Consider the following 22,871-nt stretch of genomic DNA (forward strand, 5'->3'; position numbering starts at 1 on the left):
ATTGAAACTTGGATTAACAACCTTCCCTTCTGCAGAAAGACAGAAACTCAGAAATAATGAGTACTGATTTTAACAGCTAATTTATTCAAAGGAAAGGAAGGCCTGGAGAAACGTTGTCCATTGGGTCACGATGCATTGAACACGACTTCACAACTAACAACAAAATGTCCTCCACCCACAGAACTGAAAAACTAAAAAAGCACTGATTTAAGACCTAATGAGATGTTACATAGTATGACACTAGTTTATTTGCAAGATTGCATCTCTGAGGGTATTTGCTCATGACACCAGGATAATGTTGCAGGATCCAATCTGAGTCAGTCACCAGAACCAGAGGCTTGTTCTTCTAAGCTTTTGGATTTGTGCTGGATGCCATCCTCAGGGAACTTCTCACTCTCTAGGATGTATCCTGTTTCTCTGAAAATAAGACCTCCCTGGATAATAAGCCCAATCGAGCTTTAGAGCACCTGCACTAAAATAAGCCCTCCCCGAAAATATTGCAACACAGCAGCAGCGATGATGTGACCACACTCACCACTTCCTGCTCCTCAAAAATAATAAAACCTCCCCCAAAATAAGGCCAAGCGCTTATTTCGGGGCTCTGTCTTATTTTCAGAGAAACACAATATGCACAGATTGAACTCAGATTGAATCCTGCAAGATAAGAGGAAGTTGAAGCCTGAGAATTGTATTGTTAGATGGACTGGATAATTTTGGTTGAGTGCTTTTTATAAGGTTTTTTGGGGAAGGGAAAAATTATTGTTGTCAATCACCCAGAGCTACCTTACATAAAATGGGCAGCCATATAAATCGTATAAATAAATAAATAAATAAATAAATAAATAAATAAATAAATAAATAAATAAATAAATAAATGATGTTCCTTAAAAGTTATACACCCTAGAAATATACATCGATTTTAGATGCAGATTATCCAATGCCTATTGACAATTAGATGGTTGAAATAAGATCCTGAACTGCCTGCAAACCACTAGTAACCTCTGAGTGCAAAAGAAATTGCAAGTGGACAGGACTTAGGCTCAGAAGATCTGTTTACTACCGACATGCAGTATTAGTATTTCATGAAGAAAACCCTTAATAACTACTTGCGTTGTGTCATATGCAAGCAGACAAATGGCACTATTGAGATGTAAGCCCCAAAGTCTTTGTGGCAATCATACCCTTGCTATTAGACTGACTGCCTTTTGATATGAAAGGAAAATCTTTGTGGAGAATTGCATCTACATAACTTCCAATAAAACAGTGAGAATGCAAGAGTAAAAGTAATCAGTTTTTCTAGGTAACATACAACTTCAGATGTTGTAATCAGTTGAAAGAGTGCACCAAATATGACTCTCAAATGAATTTGTTTGAGACAGTCAAGAAGCTATTGTCAATGCATGGATATGGTTTGTTGAGAAACAGAGGTAGGCAGCTATATATTTGTTTACATTCTTTAATGCTATGCAGAGATCAGACAGGGAAACTTAGACTAGAGTATTTTATTTAATTGCAAATTTTAGATACTTCTGTAATGCAGTAGTCTAATCTTAATTTGGAAACACACACCTCTATAATTACTTTTCTGACATACCTAAAAACAGCAGTAATTATAAAACATTTTAATAGTGCTTTTAATGTGAAACTATATCACTTTTACTCTTCAAGCATGCAATTGTTGGGAAAATGCAAACAAATCTGACTCCTATTGTAACTTTTTTACTGTGTTCTTAAAATAATGCTAAACAAGCAAATCTAAATCTGCATGGAGTTAAGATAATTATATTTTTCTTACAAGTATACGTTTTTTATATTGAAAATGAACTTTAGCTTTTTACTGAAAGTGAACTTCAGCTATTCATGCAATATTTTATTTTAAAATACAAATCGACAAAGGTCTAAAAGGCTGAAATAAACACATTTCATGGAGTTGGTGTTGACACCATTTTGTAGATGATTACAATGTCATGATATTGAAAATCTTAATTTAAGCCAATGTGTGCTTCTCAATTGAAAAAAAATATTCTCACATGAGAAACTGTGTTATCTTTCTTTCTTTAGATTATTTTCAAATAATAATTATTAGCTTAACCTTCATTATCCCTTGCATAAAAATATTTTTAGAACAGCAACTGTGCATCACTCTGCACTCTATCCTCTTCCTAATCCAAGACATCTATAATTTCTGAAATTATTCTTTTGAATTACTAATTTGCATAAGAAACTTTTGAGAAGAATTAATCTGTTTAGCTTTCCATCTTCATATCCTCCAGGCATTATGCCCAATGTTCCCTCTAATTTTTTTTCAGTGTGTGCAGAAAAGTAGTGTTTGAGCGGCACATTTTCATGCCTGAACACCTGAATTTTTTTTAGCCATAATTGCCATCAGAGCAGATGTTGGGGAGAGGGGCAAGGAGGAAAAGGGTCCCCTTCCTCTCCCTCAGGAAGAAAGGGAGGGAAGGGACGGGAAGGGAAAGGAAAGGAAATGGGAAAGAAGAAAAGGAAAGGATGAAGAAGGGAGGGAAAGGGAAAAGAAAAAAAGAAGGGAAAAGGAAATAAGGAAAGGAAAAGAGAAAGGAAAGGAAAGGGAAAAGAAGAAAAGGAAAAAGGAAAGGAAATGGGAAAGAAGAAATGAAAGGATGAAGAAGGGAAGGGAAAAGAAAAAAGGAGGGAAAAGGAAATAAGGAAAGGAAAGGAAAGGAAAAGAGAAAGGAAAGGAAATGGAAAAGAAGAAAAGGAAAAAGGAAAGGAAATGGGAAAGAAGAAAGGAAAGGATGAAGAAGGGAAGGAAAGGGAAGGGAAGGAAAAAGAAAAAAGAAGGGAAAAAGAAATAAGGAAAGGAAAGGAAAAGAGAAAGGAAAGGAAGATAGAAGGAAAGAAAGGGAAAGGAAAGAGTGGAATGGATTGGTACTGCTCAAAAATCAAGTCTCAAGATCCCGTGGACCCCTTTGGCTCAGGCAGTCCAACGCCACACTGCTTCCCTCTCTCCGCAAAGTGAAGGGATTGCGGAAAGGCTGCCGAACCCAGAACGGGGCTTCAGATGATGCAATGTCTGAGAAATGCGGGATGTGCAGAGAAATGCAGGCTACAACCAGTGAATCGTGTTTTCCCAGGAACCGACGAAGCCCCAGAGGACCAATGGGAATTCTCTCCTGTGCAGCGTCATCGGTCTCCGGGCAGAGTCTTCCTTGACTTCACATGCTGGAGGAGAGAGTTCGGTGCAGATAGAGGAGGGAGGGAAGGGGAATATTTTAAGTCATATTTTAAGACATTAAAAAACACTGTGCGGCAGTTGGAAACTGCTGCGTGGTGTTTTCTTGTTACGTGCCCAGCCGCGCAGCTTAGACGGAACATTGATTATGCCATTAATTTACTTTTAAATATATTTTTATGAAACCAATATTTCTGAGGCCAAATAATTACAAATAATCCTCAAATTACAACCATAATTGAGCCCTACATGTCTGTTACCAAGCGAAACCGTGGTTAAATGAATTTTGCAACATTTTACAATCTTTCTTGTACAATGTTTAAGTGAACCACTGCAGTTCTTAAGTTAGTCATATGGTCATTAGGTGACCTGATCTGTGAATCTGGCTTCTCCATTGACTGCTTGTCAGAAGTTTGCAAAAGGGCATTCCATGTCAAGTGGTCTGATTTCAGAAAAGTGCCCAGCTCGACCACCACAGATTTCAATGAAATTTGGTGTCAACATGCACATACAGGTGAAACGTGAAAAATTAGAATATCGTGCAAAAGTTCACATATTTCAGTAATGCAACTCAAAAGGTGAAACTAATATATGAGATAGTCTCTTTACATGCAAAGCAAGATAGTTCAAGCTGTGATTTGTCATAATTGTGATGATTATGGCTTACAGCTCATGAAAACCCCAAATCCACAATCTCAGAAAATTAGAATATTGTGAAAAGGTGCAATATTCTAGGCTCAAAGTGTCCCATACTAATCAGCTAATTAAGCCACAACACCTGCAAAGGATTCCTGAGCCTTTAAATGGTCTCTCAGTCTGGTTCAGTAGGTATCACAATCATGGGAAAGACTGCTGACCTGACAGGTGCAGAAAACCATCATTGACATCTTCCATAAGGAGGGAAAGCCTCAAAGGGTAATTGCAAAAGAAGTTGGATGTTCCCAAAGTGCTGTATCAAAGCACATTAATAGAAAGTTATGTGGAAGGGGAAAGTGTGGAAGAAAAAGGTGCACAAGCAGCAGGGATAACCGCAGCCTGGAGAGGATTGTCAGGAAAAGGCCATTCAAAAGTGTTGGGGACTTTCACAAGGAGTGGACTGAGGCTGGTGTCAGTGCATCAAGAGCCACCACACACAGATGGATCCTGGACATGGGTGTCAAATGTCGTATTCCTCTTGTCAAGCCGTTCCTGAACAACAAACAACATCAGAAGTGTCTTACCTGGGCTAAAGAAAAACAGACCTGGTCTGTTGCTCAGTGGTCCAAAGTCCTCTTTTCTGATAAGGGCAACTTTTGCATCTAATTTGGAAACCAAGGACCCAGAGTATGGAGGAAGAATGGAGAGGCCCGCATGCAAGATGTTTGAAGTCCAGTGTGAAGTTTCCACAGTCTGTGTTGATTTGGGGAGCCATGTCATCTGCTGGTGTTGGTCCACTGTGCTTCATTAAATCCAGGGTCAACACAGCTGTCTACCAGGAGATTTTGGAGCACTTCATGCTTCCTTCCGCAGACAAGCTTTATGGGAATGCTGACTTCATTTTCCAGCAGGACATGGCACCTGCCCACACTGCCAAAAGCACCAAAACCTGGTTCAATGACCGTGGGATTACTGTACTTGATTGGCCAGCAAACTTGCCTGACCTGAACCCCATAGAGAATCTATGGGGCATTGCCAAGAGAAAGATGAGAGACATGAGACCGAACAATGCAGAAGAGCTGAAGGCCGCTATTGAAGCATTCTGGTCTTCCATAATACCTCAGCAGTGCCACAGGCGGATAGCTTCCATGCCACGCAGCATTGAGGCAGTAATTGCTGCAAAAGGGGCCCAAACCAAGTACTGACTACATATGCATGCTTATACTTTTCAGAGGTCCGATATTGTTCTATGTACAATCCTTGTTTTATTGATTGGATGTAATATTCTAATTTTCTGAGATTGTGGATTTGGGGTTTTCATAAGCTGTAAGCCATAATCATCACAATTATGACAAATCACGGCTTGAACTATCCTGCTTTGCATGGGTCTATCTCATATATTAGTTTCATCTTTTAAGTTGCATTACTGAAATAAATGAAGTTTTGCACGATATTCTAATTTTTTAAGTTTCACCTATATGTCCCCCCAATGAACACTAGTAAAGTGTTACGTTTGCCGATGCAATACTTGTAGAGATATAGTCATTTGTTTGCTCCGATACTGCAGCCTTCTACAGTATGACTCTGAGGGTTTAGCAACTTTGAGACATAATATCTCCAGCAATATTTTGTTGAGAGAAACAAAACTTGGCCAACTTGTACAACTTGGTGTGCTTTATTAAACAAAATAATAAAAACATTCTCATGCGAGATCTCCATCTAGATAAGTTGGAACAAAGTTGGCCAAAAATGACTGCAGTTCAAAAAAAGGTTAAAGTTTGGCTTTTTATATCTCTGGAAGGAAAGGTACGAAAAACGTGAAACTTTGTGCATAATAACATAGCAAAACAAGGTTACCGAATGTAAAATTTCATTTTCCTACTGCTTTCCAATAGTTCACAAATTGAGTGTAAAGTTGATGGTTTTTGTAATAATGCCAAAAATAGTGTATTTTCAGCCCACTTTTACAAAAAAAAAGACCTTCTGGAAACTCTATTAAATCATTCTCATTAGAAAGAGCATGTTTCAACCCCCCTAAAAAGTAGGGTTGGTGTTTCATCACAGATGTATAAAGCCCTAAAAATAGGGACAAAGTTGAGGACGGTGCTATGGCAACGTCACATGCATTCTATTATTGTTTCATCTTTGTTTTATAAAGACATCATTACTATTATTATATTGTGTTGGTCCATGGTGACATTGTCACTATCAGTTCAGGCACTTGACCCAGCAATCCCATTGCCACTGGAGGTACGCCCAATAGCTGTGCAAAATGAGCCACAGGTGGGTTTCTTGATTCAGGATCCCAAGCCTGTAGTTTGGTTTCTTCCTCGAGGTTCCAAAGCCTTGTGTGGGTATCTGTCTGGTTTCCATGCCAACAATTGGGCAGATTAGTCTAGGTTTCCAAGCCTAAAGTGGGTATCTTATATGGTTCCCAAGCGATGTCTGTATTGTTCGTATAAACTGCCAAATTCCAACAATTGCTTATTTATTCTTGAATTTGCATGCCACATTCTTTAGTGTCGCTTCTGGGAATTGATACTGTCGACCTGATGATATAATTGTTGGAAGCACACAAATAAGATGTGGTTCTGGAACCCAACAAACATCTTGTCTTTCAGGCCAATAAAATGAATGAACAGGGCCTTGCAGATGCATAAATGTTACAAACACATCATTTTGTTCGATCAACATTTCCATGACATTGCTTGCCCACCATTTTTTGTCATAAATGCAGGCAACATAACAACTGGGAAATATGTCGGCCAATTTTAAATTCGGATTGATGGTATTGGACATTTTTGCTACAAAGTGAATCGTGTCATTTGAAACTTTGCTGACAGAAATCAAATTTGAATCAACTGGCACAAACTGGTCATGATCTCTTGTGCCAGATATTGTGCTACTAACTTTCCATCCTTCTTCTTGCAGCATCCTGCTTTCTTCTATTTCTTCCTTCAGAACGTGTATATATATATTTAATCACATGAATGTTTCACCATGTGATTTTATTTCACCAACTTACCATGCGATGGATTTGGCTTCTCAAGCCAGCCTCCAGCGGCCATCAACTGACCAAATACTGATACTGACAGATCTGTTCAACTTTTGTGACATATATATATGTATGTATGTATGTATGTATGTATGTATGTATGTATGTATGTATGTATATGTATATGTATATGTATATGTATATGTATATGTATATGTATATGTATATGTATATGTATATGTATATGTATATGTATATGTATATGTATATGTATATGTATATGTAGGTCTCTAGTTGTTCGGGTTTTCTCCCGCGTAGAATTGGAGATGTCTTGGCGACGTTTCGACGAAGTCACATTCGTCATCTTCAGGCTGCTGCTGACTACTTCAGGTTTGGTGTTTCCAGGAGTAGTGTGGGATCTTGGCTGTTTGTTCCTTATAACTGCTGGTAGGGGATTAAATTTTAACTGCCAGTAGGGGATTAAGTTTTAACTGCCAGTAGGGGATTAAAACTGATTGAATGGGGGCTTGGGTGTGTCTTGATTAGGTGGAAGTGTGTCATTATTTGGTGGAGGGGTGTTCTGTTCTGATTGTTTGGGGGGTTGTGTTTCCTGTGAGGGTAGGAGGGGTTTTGAAGAGGGGTTTTGAAAAACCTAATCCCCACACAATTCCAATTGAAATCCCACTCCAACTCTGCAGCCACCAAACGCATCCTGAAAAGAACAGAATTGGCCCTAATCAGAAATGAACTTCACAGGAAAAGATTCCTCCTAGACCGAATCAACAAAGATCTCCTCACTCTCCACCTCGTACTCAGCAACCAGATCCACCCCACACTTTGGGACAAATCGAAACAACTCGCCACCTGGAGAGCTGAAACAAAGACCACCCTCAAGACAGAAACACACACCAACAAACTCCGAAGACTAAAAGAATGCCAGAAACCAACCCCCCCCCCGCACACACAACCACACATGAAACAAACAGTGCATAACATCTCAGATAGGATCCTCACCAAAGCCGAAACCAATGTCCTTTCAAAAGGATTCAACTTTGCAGTCGCCCCCAAATACATCCCCACTGAAACCATTATATGCGGAGTTGAAACCAGCCTGACCAAAATCAACCCTGACGACGCTAACAGAATCAGATCCGAAATCACTAACATCCTCTGCACCAGCAAGCCACCCAAAAGCAACTTACCCAAAGAAGAACAGACAGCACTACATAATCTGAAAGAAGACACCAGCATAATAATCTTACCAGCAGACAAGGGCAATGCCACGGTGGTTATGAACACTTCTGACTACCAAACCAAATTAACCAACCTACTCCAAGACTCCACATACAAACCCCTAAACACGGACCCCACCACCTACCTGGAAAAAACCACTAGAACCAAAATAAAAGCCTCCCCCATCAGTGAAGAGATCCAGCAAAGAATCATTCCCAGAGAAAAATCATCCAGATGTCCCAAGCTCTATGGTCTACCCAAGATACACAAAGAAGGAACTCCACTTAGACCAATAGTCAGCTCCATAGGCTCACCTTTACAAAATCTAGCCAAATTTCTTGCCAAACAACTACAGCCCTATGCAGATTCCATCACCTCACATGTAAAAAACTCTTTCCACTTCATAGAAATCATAAAGAAACAAAACTTACAGCCCAGTGACCTACTCGTGAGCTTTGATGTCGTATCACTCTTCACCCAAGTACCAATCAAAGAAGCCTTAACAGCTATCCAAAACAAATACAACCCCCCCAAACACATCCTGGATCTAACCAACCACTGCCTATCTAACACATACTTTATTCACAATGGACAAAGATACAAACAGATGGAAGGAGCACCCATGGGATCACCCCTCTCACCTGTCATTGCCAACCTCTACATGGAAAACTTTGAAACCCAAGCTCTAGAAAAATCTGATCACAAACCTAAACTCTGGCTCAGATATGTAGACGACACTTTCATAATCTGGCCACATGGGAAAGAACAACTGGACATCTTCCTTACACACCTCAACAGCCTACACCCCAAAATACAGTTCACCATGGAAACAGAAGTAAACAACCAACTCCCCTTCCTGGACGTCTTAGTCTACAGGAAATCTAACGGCTCCCTAGGACACACCATCTACCAGAAGAAAACACACACTAACCGCTATCTGCACGCACTCTCACACCACCACCCAGCCCAGATCAATTCCGTAGCCAAGACACTCATCTCCAGAACAAAACGCCTAGCTGATGAACAACACCTAAAAACCGAACTACACACTCTCACCAACGTACTGACATCCAATGGATTCCAAAGAAATAAGATCACCAACCTAATCCAAAAAGAAACCCCCACTAAAGTCCAGGACAGAGAACAAGAAAATGGAAAAGCCCTCCTCCCATACATAAAAGGCACTACAGACAAAATCAGCAAAATCCTCCGCAAACACAACATCAAGACAGCATTCTGCACAGACCGGAAAATATCCACCATCCTAAGAAACCCCAAAGACAAAATTGAATTAGAAAATCAAGGAGTATATGAAATCCCATGCACTACTTGCCCCGCCACATACATCGGACAGACCAACAGAAGAATAAGTGCACGCATTGAAGAACACAAAAATGCAATCAAAAAAGAAGAACCAACCTCTTCCCTGGTCCAACACCTCAAAGCCACAGGACATAAAATTGACTTCAATAAGACAAGAACCATCGCCAAGGCTGAACACTTCAACAACCGTATAATCAGGGAAGCAATCGAAATAGAAAAACACCCACATAGCATGAACAGGCGAGACGACACCTCCCGCCTGCCAGCCCTTTGGAAACCCGCCCTCATTAACAAACAAATCCCAAACATGAAGAATGAGACCAGGCCCACACTCACAATAGCCACACAGAATACTACCAAAAAACATCCACAAAGAAAACAACCCAAAACACAAACTGATGAGGAGGCACGACCCAGAACCAGAAGCCAGACTGCTAAAGCACAATCAGCCTCTTCAAAACCCCTCCTACCCTCACAGGAAACACAACCCCCCAAACAATCAGAACAGAACACCCCTCCACCAAATAATGACACACTTCCACCTAATCAAGACACACCCAAGCCCCCATTCAATCAGTTTTAATCCCCTACTGGCAGTTAAAACTTAATCCCCTACTGGCAGTTAAAATTTAATCCCCTACCAGCAGTTATAAGGAACAAACAACCAAGATCCCACACTACTCCTGGAAACACCAAACCTGAAGTAGTCAGCAGCAGCCTGAAGATGACGAATGTGACTTCGTCGAAACGTCGCCAAGACATCTCCAATTCTACGCGGGAGAAAACCCGAACAACTAGAGACCTACATACTAACACCCGCGAAAACCTCAGAAAACATTATATATATATATATATATATATATATATATATATATATATATATATATATATATATATATATATATATATATTAGATATAAAATATAAATATAAAATAAAAATCTATAAATATAAAAATCTAATAGATACCTTTCACCCTGGCTTCGCTGATAAACGGATAAGAGCCTGTGGCCTAATGGCTAAGATCTCTGCCTAGTGTGCCTAGTATGCCATATAGCCCAGGTTCAAATCCCAGTAAGGGTATGGCTAGCTGATGAGAGCTAAATAGCTTGAAATAGATCTATACTAGTCTCCCTTTATTTATTTATCAGCACAAATAAAAACACACACACACACACACACACACACACACATATATATATATATACACACACACATACATACATACATACACACACACACACACACACACACACACACACACACGTTCCAAAGGAGGAGATCAAAGAAAGCAGGTTGTAAAAGCAGGCCTGTTATGTATGGGAATAAGGATCAAAGTGAATAAGTGGGCAGTTTGGAAAAAGCGAGAAAGAATGGAACCCAGTACAGAATAAATGGCGTGATATGGAATCAAAAATATGATTTACAGATGGGGGAAATTATTATCAAGAGCATTGAAGGATTACCACATGGGCTGTGGTTAATACTAATAATGAGGGTTCACTATTCCTTGGCGAAGCAGCGATACAATGCTGATATGAAAGGAAGAGTGCAAGTATCAAGAAGGCAAAGTAAAAGTAATAATGAGCACTGGCTATTTATAATTAATTAAGACAAATATATGATGAGGGAATAAGGCAGGTTTTAATTTTCTAAGAATTGGTAGAGAACAGCAAGTGAAAAATTTCTCAAAGAGGAGAAAATAGGAAGACATTTTACAGCAGCACAGATTAATAGAATGGATACTTGGACACAGACGGCAAAAAAACAGGTACTGAAAGCAGAAAGAAGAGCAAAACAATGGAAGAAGAACAGTTTTGTGACATGCTTTGTTTTTGGAAGAATAGAAAGAATTAGATTTATAAATACATAAATGGGTATATTGGGATATAAAATAGTATTTGTAAAGTACAATTCAAAATTGGGACAATTAAGTGCATACTCAGCAAGGAAATCATTATTTAAAGTCAATGCAAACAGTTGATCGTCCCTTGATTTGTCCAATAGAAAGTGATGGGAATGATTTGAATGATTTCTTCTCATATTCAATATACCTGTAATATCATGCACCACTAAACTTTAGGATAGTTCAATTTTATTCTACCCATAGAATTGTTTTGTATCTAGTATTCTCACAGCTTAAATATTTCATATAAGAATCTCTTTTTTTAAACTTTATTTTTCTGCTACCTTAATGTGAAACAAAACCCATTTAAGAAACTGTGGGATAGGTGAACACTGGAATTTCTATTACAAAAAATGATCAAAGTTAGGTTATCTAGAAAATTACCTACATAGTTTCAATAATAATGCCATGTGAAGTGTATCAGAGCCAATCACAATTTTTAAACAAAGCCTCCTTTATGCCACCATTGACACTTTTCCTAATTTTATACAGAATCATTAAAATTGAGCTGAAGTATAGGAATTTGGGTTAAACTAGGTATATGCTAACAATTCTGTACTGCAATATTGAGCATTGTGAATGTTTTAAGAGGCAATAGGTCTCTTAAGCAGAATTGCATTTTAGCTTTATGCTTATCAATTCTGTACACAATTATAACAGGGGAAAAGGGGAAAAAGGACATCAGGGAAAAATACACTGTAATCAAAGACTTTCATTGAAAAGGTAGATGAATTCTTAAGGACCTCCAAACAGTCCGAATTCTGCTTGCTAGAACCCATTTTGAAATAAGACAATCTCCCTAACAGAGCAGTTAAATGAAAATTATACTTATTATTAATTATACTTATATTTGCTTCAGGAATATTTTTTCCTGAGTGAATAGATTCCTACCATAGGAACAAGAAGAACTTTTTTGGTTGCCCAGACTTAAATAACACTGATATTTCTGAGTCTTTAATTAGTTTGTGATGGCACTTTATTGGTCTCTGATGCTAAGTATTTATGTATTACTTTTAGAGTCTCTTTTTAAAATATTGCCTTATCTACAGATTATGTAAGCATTCCCTTGAAAACTGTTGCAGCTGTTATAAGACATAACATATAATTTAAAAATAAACATAAAAAGAACCTTCAAAACAGGAATGTTAGGGATGATTGTATGTTAACTTTTTAATGAGTCACTAAAGTCTTAAAAGGCTTCAAAAGTCAGTAATTGCCTCTATTTCTTCCCAATTATCTTATTTTTTTGTTTTGTCAAGGCAAAACTATTCTCTACTTCACCTGTTGCTTAGCAGACTGAGTAACTGTCTGAACTGTTTGGGCAGAAAAATAATTAGACATAATGAAGCTTGTATTGACAATTTCCCGTATTTTTTGGAATATAAGACACACCTTTTTCCCTCCTAAAAGAGCGTGGAAATGTTGGTGCATCTTATACACCGAATATAGCCATTTTTGGCCTCCCGAAGCCCCGCTCCTGCATCCCATTTTTGTGAAAAACGGGCCATTTTTGCCTTCCCCCACCCCCCAGAAGTAGTTTCAAAGTTTCAAAGTTTAATAGCATTTGTATGTTGCCCAATCCCGTGGGACTCCGGGTGGCTAACAATACAAATCAAAAAGAATAGAGAAAAGAAAAAATAGATTTAAAAACACACCATGCACTCCATTCCAAGTGGGGCTGGACCATATTCCAAGTGGGGCTGGACCGTACTCTGCAGGCTTCAGCAGGGGTTGGGGGGAGGGAAAATGCCCCCGTTTTGGTGAAAAATGGGCAAAAAACAGGGGCATTTTTGCCTTACCCCAGCCCTGCTGAAGCCTGCAGAGTGCTCCTGGGGATCGGGGAGGACAAAAACTTTTTTTTCTTATCCCTTCGAAATCTTGGTGCGTCATATACACAAGTGTGTCTTATAGTCCAAAAATATGATAATTTAGAATTCACATTTAAAAATTAATTTCCTTTAGATTTATCATTTAATTCTTCAGACATTAAAAGCATTTCAATTGTAGGTACCATTTGAAGAAAAGAATCTATGTATTTGAATCTGGTTAAGGCCCATGTTTACAATTCAAGGATTCACCTAAATCCAGTACCTCAATACTATATTGGTGTTATTACAGAAAGTCTTTTTTCATCTTTGGCTTACAGACCACATATGCTCATTTTCTAGATGAAAACGTTTTGATATTAGTGGCATATTTACTGGTAATGTACAGGCTGGATTACTATAATATGCTTTTTATTGGATTGTCCTTAAAACCAGTTTGGAAGATACATTTTGCATTAACAATAGAAGAGAATATTTGTAGCTGTGGACTGAACTGTGGGACCCTTACTGATTTCTGAACTTGATTGTCATCAAGTTCTGTGATTGGCAATGATGATGTTACCTATTTGGATAATGAAGCATTGGCAACAAAACTACCAAGCTCAGAGAGCACCAAGGATCCTACATGTTGTATTCTTTCTTAAAGGGTTTCTGTCACAGACTCCAGAGTAGGTTGCAACTTAAATCTCTTTATTATGTAACATTTTGAAATATAGTACATTCTCAATTTTTCTTTCCTCTTTGTATCTGCTACAACATCTCCTGGGACTAATACTATACTATAGTGCAACTATCTCAGAATGTAACAACAGAACCAGAATATTTGCCGGATCCATGTATTACCATGTAATTCTCATCCTTTTAGATTCAACAAAACATCTACTGCAAATTTCACCAGAGAAGAATTTAATATGGTGCCTGGTGTTTTTGAGATGGGGAAAAATGTTTCTATAATAGAACAATATTCTCTTGGCATTGCCTCTTGCCACTCCTTGTTACAATTTAAAACATCCAAAACTATGGTTTACAAAACTGAAGTATGATGCTTATGGAAACAATTTGCAATAAAATTAACAGGCCTACCATATTGAATGTAAATAATTAGTAGTAAATAAATATTAATATTGCTGAATTACACAATACAGTACACAAAAGCTGAATTAAATCATTTGTGAAAAAAGAAGATGATGCTGAAGCACTTCTAAAATTAATCAGGATAGGCACAATTCAAATTACTTCAGCTTGCCTTAATACTTTCCTTATTTCAGTTCAGTCCTAATACCATGTTAAAGATTCCCAGGATTGAATAGACAAAGTATGATAATACCAGATCTTTCTTGTGAATCATTCCAATTTTCTTCATTTTTAGCCAAACAAAGATAAAAGCCATTGATTTTTCTGAAAGACTATTCCAAAATTGTGTCTTTGCCAGCTGCAATATTGCTTTTGCTAAAATAACACCATGCCTAAGGTAAAATGTAGCCAACTATCCCTGAGGAGTTAATCAAGGACTTCCATTAAAAGTTAATGACAAACTTACAATTATGCAATTTTCAAGCTATTTTATTGTGTTTTAGGATTCTCTTCTCCCTCTGCATAGTCAAGACATGCCACACTGAGTGATCCTCTATATACAGTGAGCCTTATGACAGTTTTTTTTTTCTGGCCTTGAATCATAGCAATAGCAATAGCACTTAGATTCATATACTGCTCCATAGTGCTTTACAGCATGCTCTGGGCATATCAGTATATTGTCCCCAAAAATCTGGGACCTCATTTTACCAACCTTAGAAGGATGGAAGACTGAGTCAACCTTGAGCCAGTCAAGACTGAAATCCTGGCTGTGAGCAGAGTTTGCCTGCAATACTGCACTCCAACCACTCTGCCACAATGACTCATCTTGGAACTGGCATCTCTTCAGCAACTGAGATTGACAAACTCCATTTTTGCTTGCAAGACATTCTGTTTCTTTTCTCTCCTCTTTCAGCTTTCACCTGACTCCTATTCCTGCCAGTTTCTTAACCCATTTCAATTTCTCCTAGTCCTATGAGAGGCTCTATGTGATAACCCTTATTTGTTTTTTCTTTCAACTCTTTCCCAGACTCAGATTATAATATATAAGTATTGCATGGCTGCATGACAAGATGGAAGATGGTATTTACCTTCTCTATTCTGCAACATAACCATTAATTTTATTAAGATAATCCTGTACTTAAGCACTTTCTTGGTAGCAACAACCAATCGGAAATTTCATACTTGACACAACTAGCAGAATAAAACTTTACCCCTACTATTTCATGAAAAGCAAGAAAAAAACAAAGATACATCACAGCACACTTTATTTGTTCTGCAGTAATTTTTGAGTATTTACTACACTACTGACTATTTCGATATATGTGGTAGGGTTTGGTTTGGTTTTTTAAATTGGAAGAATGATATAGGAGAGGGGAAATGTACTTCCAAATCTCTGCTGAACCGAAGAATCCTTCAGTTCTTTGGATCTGAAAGAAGTCTGACAAGGACAACTCAAAATGTCCTTTTACTTAGGTTCAACCAAGGTTTACTATCATCTTTAGACTCAAAACTATTTAATCTCTAATTTAAAATGCAGCAATTTCATTTAAATTGAATAATTTTACCAGATGGGTTAAAATGTTAATACAGCTCTTTTTTGTTTGTAAATTACAGGAACATTCTAAACCCACTCATAATCTTGTCCCCTTAGGACATGCATATATTACATAGATACAGTTGATGGTTTAGAACTTAATATAATTTGAAGACAGATGCTTCACAACTAATTGAACTATGTATTCAGTGAATTGGTGACATCACTCTAACTTCTCCAGTACTAGTTCTGATACACAGCTATAGATCTATTCAATTATTCACCAAGAAGATTAAAACAAAAACAAAGTTATATTCTGTAGCTGATCTATCCCTTATCAGTCTATAAATATCAGAGAATAATTCTATGGTTGTAAAATACTAAGGCAAGAGACAGATGTCCAAGGTTTATTACTGAACATCCTTCAGTTCTCCAAGCAGCAAAAAAAATGATTTAGGTGTATGCATTAGTTAAATCAAAGACTATAGACAATTGCAGCATTTCCTTTATACTGAGTAAGCAAAAAACATTTACATTTACATTTTTTTTACATTTTATTAAGATTTATAGGCCGCCCTTCTCCCTGAGGGGACTCAGGGCGGCTTACAATCATAAGGGAAGGGGGTGCAATAACAAGAGACAAACAATAAGTGAACAAAATAAAATGGTAAACCACAACATGCATTCAACAGTCAACACTCGGGCGGGTAAATTGGAAACCTATCCCCAGGCCTGCTGGGAGAGCCAGGTCTTGAGGGCTGTGCGGAAGGTCTGGATGGTGGTGAGGGTACGAATCTCAACGGGGAGATCGTTCCACAGGGTCGGAGCTGCAACAGAAAAGGCTCTCCTCCGTGTAGTCGCCAGTCGACATTGACTGGCGGATGGAATCCGGAGGAGGCCCAGCCTGTGCGATCTAATCGGTCGGAGGGAGGTAATCGGCAGAAGGCGGTCTCTCAAGTATCCAGATCCACTACCATGGAGTGCTTTAAAGGTGGTCATCAGTACCCTGAAGCGCACCCGGAGACCGACAGGTAGCCAGTGCAGCTCGCGGAGGATGGGTGTAATGTGGGCGAACCGCGGTGCGCCCACTATCACTCGCGCGGCTGCATTCTGGACTAACTGCAGTCGCCGGATGCTCTTCAAGGGCAACCCCATGTAGAGCCCATTGCAGTATTCCAGCCTAGAGATCACAAGGGCTCGAGTGACTGTTGCGAGAGCCTCCCGGTTCAGGTAGGGCCGTAACTGACAGACCAGGCGAACCTGGGCAAATGCCCCCCTGGTCACAGCCGACAGGTGATGGTCGAAAGTCAGCTGTGAATCCAGGAGGACTCCTAAGTTACGGACCCTGTCTGAGGGGTATAAAATTTGACCCCCCAGCCTGAGTGTTGGAATGTCGGCCAAATTATTGGGAGGGAAGCACAACAGCCACTCGGTCTTGTCCGGGTTGAGTACCAGTTTGTTAGCGCTCATCCAGCTCTTAACGGCCTCAAGGCCCTGGTTCATCACGTCCACCGCTTCATTGAGTTGGCACGGGGCGGACAGATACAATTGTGTATCGTCCGCGTATTGGTGGTATTTTATCCCGTGCCTCCGAATGATCTCGCCCAGCGGTTTCATGTATATGTTAAATAGTAGGGGGGATAAGACCGAACCCTGCGGCACCCCATATGTTAGGGGCCTCAGGGACGATCTCTGCCCCCCTACCCTGCAAGGGATCTCCCACATCCCTCCTATTAAGGAGGGAGCGGGTGATCCTAAACAGGGCGGCTGGGCGTGACTCGGCGGACGCAACCAAGGCGGAGATATGCGTTCTTTTGGCAGCTCTTAGTGCCTGGATGTAATCCTTGGTGCAGGTGGTCAGAAGTGCTCGGTTCGCCTCGGACTTATCGGACCTCCACAGGTGCTCTAGGCGTCTCCTCCGGCACTTCTTCTCCCGGAGTTCCTCGGTGAACCAAGGAGGTCTCCGGGATCCGCTGGCCCGGAGGGGCCGTAGTGGTGCAATCCGGTCAAGAGACTCCGATGCCACAGAATACCAGGCGGCAACTCCGATGCCGCCGAATACCAGGAGACTCCGATGCCGCCGAATACCAGGCGGCAACCAGAGCCTCCGCCGAACTGTGGGCGAGAGCGTCAGGAATTACCCCAAGCTCCGTCTGGAACCTCAAAGGGTCCATAAGTCGCCTGGGACGGAACCATCTGGTCGGTTCCTCCTCCCTACGGTGGGGGTTTGGCCTCCAGATTAGCATAGATTTAGTAATTTGTGCAACCTTATTGCAGTTTTCAGGTAACACTAAATAACTAAATAATACTACCTGACAGTCACTTCAAAAGGTTACTGTTTTTATATTGTTATTTAGAGGCACCTTAATTCTGATTATGAAGGCTACCTATATATCATGGCCAACAACCATTGGCAGATTCCTTGTCTGATAAATCTTGGTCTGTTGTTATTTACCACTTAGATTTTTTTATGACAAACTGATTACTACCTCTTTCAAATTGCCACCTCTCTCAATATTATTCTGATTCTCAAAGAAATTCACCATCTCTCAGACTAATCAGCTATCCTTCTTACACACATAGCAAACCAAATTAGAACAAAAATTAAACTATACTTTCTCAAACTCAATACTGTTTTTTCTTGTAGTTTTCTACTGTTTTCCTTAAATGTATTGTTTAAACAGATAGATGTTTCAGCAATCCTCCTCTGACTTAAAAACTGTAAAGTCCTCCGGGATTGGGCAGCCTATAAATCCATTAAATACAAAAATACAAATACAAAGTAATATACAAGAGTCAGTCCACCCTGTATCTCTTATTCAATTGGAGGCAGCTGTACATAGGGAAGCCACAAAATACCCAGGGTTGAGCATTTAAAATCCAAGCATGTAAAAAAAGTTATAAAATATAAAAAATGCAATAGATATTGTACACTAATTTTTACCTTTTGATTAACCTCAAAACAAAGCAATGTAAACAGAAAAATAAATAAATAAATAAATAAATAAATATGGCTGTGGTGTTAATGATGCTATTTGTTTTACAATCTATTTAAAAGCTGACAATGGTACTACCAGGAAATAAACTCACTAATTCTAACTACATTTAAATAGATTGAGGAATAACCAAATCATCCAAACTAAAAGGTCTTTATACAATGCTGGCTGCCTCGGCCAAAGATGGAGATGAGTACTGTGCCCTAGAGTTGGACATGACTGACAGGGAAATCTTTACTTTAGTGTACTAACAATATAAAAAGATGCACCTTTTCTTGTTTCATACTTGAAATTAGGTACAAAATTCAAAATTTAATAAAGGAGAATAAATTGAACATTTTTTGACCCAAAACTGGGTTAGTTCCAAATGTACACTTAAGATCCAATTTCTCTCCCTGGAAAGTAGGTTTGATATCTTTTTTAATGCTTCATTAAAACAATGTTTTTATGATGTTCTAAAGCTGTTATGTTCTGGGCAGAAGTAATTACAGTATTTAAGCAACAATTCTAAGTATCTTACCAGGTCTTTTTCCAATGCATTCAGAACACAAAGAGAATAGTAGGATGGAAAGGACATTATGTATTTAGGAAACAGGCCAAAAACATTTAATGCAGTTCATTCTACAATTATTGAATTTTTGGCATGAGATTAAATACCTTTTCATCTACATCACTTTATCACTAAGTAACATTTAAAATGTATGCATATTATTTGATTAGAAAATATATTATTACATGGTGCTTTTAAAATATGCTCACCTTCGTCACTTATTGCCTGCTGTTTAACCAACGTCATAGGAGATCTGGCAGGAGGTTTATTTAGCGGATGACGCCAACTTTTTGATGTTTTGCTTTTTTCTCCTTCAAATATCTAAGAAAGAAAACATATACTGTGTTTAAGATGAGAGAAGAGAAATTATGCAATGTCTTATACAATATCTTGCTTTCATGATGGATATTTTTGGAGAATGCTCATGACCAGGTGCAAAAGGTTACCTCAGTTTTGATCATACATACAATACAGTGGTGGGTTCTCGATCCCATTGCAACCAGTACGCTGCAATGGGGCCGGGCACCCACCATGTGCATGTGTGCAGCACGCGCAAGCGTACCCACAGCCCACAACGCTACAGCTGCTGGTGGGCCCTCCGGAGCACCATACCAGAATGGTACCTGGTGCTCCCAGCAGGCACCGGTACGCTCATACCGGGGCATATCGGTCGTATCCCACCACTGATACAATATGATGGAAAAGAAAAATCATGGTATTGGTATCATGGTTAGAAGACAGCACATATCTTCCAATTGCAATGCCAATTTAATTTAGTTTAGTAGTCTTCAAGAAAAAAAATAGAAATAACTTTTGCCATCACAAAGTGGAAAAAGGATTGGGAACACTTGGAAATAAATTTAGAATGTATCATTCTAGTAAAGAGAGCATTTAAAAATACAATTTCTAGTATGGTGTCAGCTAGAAAATTACCTCACACCTCACATTGAGCAGCATTATTTGTGATAGTGGATATTTAAAATTTCTCTATTATGATCTGCTCATTCATAATTAAGATGGGGTACAGGAATGGAAATTCATATTCTTTTAATTGAGGCTATTCTATATCGTTAGCATCCACTGTTAGAATTTCAGCAACATCTGAAAACACACTACTTTTTCAGAGAAGAAGTAAATATTCTCTAATTTTAATCTTGATAGTAGCAACACAGGTAGTCCTTGATTTACAAGCATAATTGAGCCCATGATTATGGTCGTGTCATGACAATTGTAAAGCGGGTCATCACATGACTGCATCTGATTTGATGATCTTTTTATGATAGTAGATAAGCAAACATAGTTCTCATAAAGCAAATGCCACCATTGTTAAAGGAGTACCAAGGTTATTAAGAAAACTAATTGTTCACTTTAAGACATTTTTTGGCAGAAATCAAAAGTAAATGCTGGTTTCCAAAAAAAATCATAAATTGTGATCATGTGATTGTGGGATACTGTAAATGCAGTCCTGCCTAGCATCCAAAAGGTAGTCAGTCATGTGATGATTCATGTTGTTTTTTCCAGAAAGCACTTGATAGACACCAGAATATAATCTATTGGTAACTTACAGTCATAAGGTACTGAGATAGCCAAGTTTGTATGCTACTCTAAAGAGTTGTTAGCTTAATGCATTACACAGCTGGTCTTATGATTAAAGAATATAGTGGAGTCACAAAACAAGGCAAGTTATTTGTGCAGGTATTTGAATTAGATTTGTATAAATTCCTTGGTAGACAGACACAGTAGACAAACTTATTAGAAAATATTCAGAAACCCACCTAGGAATAACAAAAAGTACCCAAGCAAATGAATTAAATGTAAATTGAAATGCAAAATCTCACTATTGAGGAGATGTTTATTAGCACATTATATTAAGAGAAGAAGAACTGGGTTTGGGATTGTTAAATCTCATCTTTTAATTTAAAAAAAAAGGAGTTCATTATGTTGGTAAAAGAAAAAAAAACCTGCCTTATTCTTGGGTTTAAAATATACCTACCACTTTCTCAGGAATCCAGGCAATCCAAACTCTGCAAGTGCCAAAAGCAAATCTAGTCCCAAGTTATTATCTCTTGAAGTCTCATTCAAATGCAGAAAAAAATGAATACTTAATAGAAACGAATATGCTATAAACAATTATGAAGGCACTAGTTCAAATCCTTGCCATAACCATACACAAATATACAAAACTATAGCCACAGGTTATTCCATTATCTCACTCTTACATGTAGCTCATAATTGCAACATAATGCCGATCTACATGCAGTTGTTGAAAGCATTATTAATGTATCTTAAAACAATTTATAAAAGGATATATGCCTTATTCTAATAGAAAAATGTTAGAAACCAATTGGGGAATTTTATTATTGTTTCTAACTAAATACTAGGTTTTCTCTCATATTCTCTCATATTTCCTAATTCTTACCGTTGATATTTCCCCAGGTTCCAGACCACTTTTATTGCTTTCAGCATCACTAATCTCATCCTCTTCTGTGGATACACTACTAATTTCTTCTTTCTCAAAGTTCTCCATTTCAGAAGCAGCATTCTCAGAAGTTTGCCTTGAAATATTTGAAGTTTTTAAAACATCTTGATTGCAGTCAGGATATGAAAGCAAAGCCACTTTAGATTCTTCAGAAAAAATACGTGCAAGGTCAGAGACTTCTTTCTCTTCCTTTTCTGATTCTATATTATGCATTTCAGGAACTTGATCAAGTTGTGAGCTTGAAGGGGAATGACCTAAATAAAATTCATCATCAATACAAAATAGATACTAACAGTTCTTATTCATTTCATTATTATACAGAAAACATATCTGCAAACATTTTGAGTTTAGTGACAGATAATTACCATATTTTTCAGACTATAAGATGCACCAGTGTATAAGACGCACCAGGATATCGAAGAGGTAAGAAAAAAAAGTTTTTGTCCTCCACTGCCCCCAGGAGCATTTTGCAGGCTTCAGCAGAGCTGGGGGAAAGGAAAAACACCTCCATTTTTTTAAAAAAAATGGATTGTTTTTCACCAAAACGGGGGCATTTTTCCCTTCCCCCAGCCCTGCTGAAGCCTGCAGAATGCTTCTGGGGGATGGGGGAAGGCAAAACCGCCCCAATTTTTGCAAAAATTGGCTCATTTTTCACCCACTTTTCACAAAAATAGGATGTGGGGGTGGAGCTTCAGGAGGCAAAAAAATGGCTGTATTTGGTGTATAAGACGCAACAACATTTCCATGCTCTTTTGGGGGTGGGAAAGATACGTCTCATACTCCAAAAAATACGGTAATTGATTTCAACAGCAAATATTTTTAACAGTTGAGAAATAACTGGTCTTTTTAAACGTTTAGATTAAAATTGAATAAAGTTGTTTCTTTTTTGTTAAATTTTGGAGAAATGAATTTGTTAACCAAAATATTTTTTTGTATTTATTTATTGGAAGTAGGGTCATTCTACAGGCAAAAAAATGCATCCTGTACTGAATACTATACTGTAATGAAAACACATTTTCATAATGAATATTATAAATAAAAACATGTTTTCTAGTATCACTTCTTTTACCGTCCACAATATATTTTGCCCACTGTTATGAACAGTCTC

The 22,871-nt window shown here is 38.4% G+C and overlaps 1 protein-coding gene across 5 annotated transcripts in view; it reads right to left on the minus strand.

Moving 5' to 3' along the window:
• KDM4C (lysine demethylase 4C) overlaps window positions 1-22,871 on the minus strand; it is a 240,010-nt gene that overhangs the window by 80,732 nt on the left and 136,407 nt on the right. For all 5 annotated transcript variants that reach the window (XM_032213186.1, XM_032213188.1, XM_032213185.1 and 2 more), the window contains 2 exons: window positions 21,704-22,017; window positions 19,494-19,605 (listed from right to left, as the gene is read on the minus strand). In XM_032213186.1, coding sequence (XP_032069077.1) covers window positions 19,494-19,605; window positions 21,704-22,017 — 426 coding nt within the window. The remainder of the gene's footprint in view (window positions 1-19,493; window positions 19,606-21,703; window positions 22,018-22,871) is intronic.

The sequence above is a fragment of the Thamnophis elegans genome, chromosome 3 (assembly GCF_009769535.1).
Source record: "Thamnophis elegans isolate rThaEle1 chromosome 3, rThaEle1.pri, whole genome shotgun sequence".
Lineage (NCBI taxonomy): Eukaryota > Metazoa > Chordata > Lepidosauria > Squamata > Colubridae > Thamnophis > Thamnophis elegans.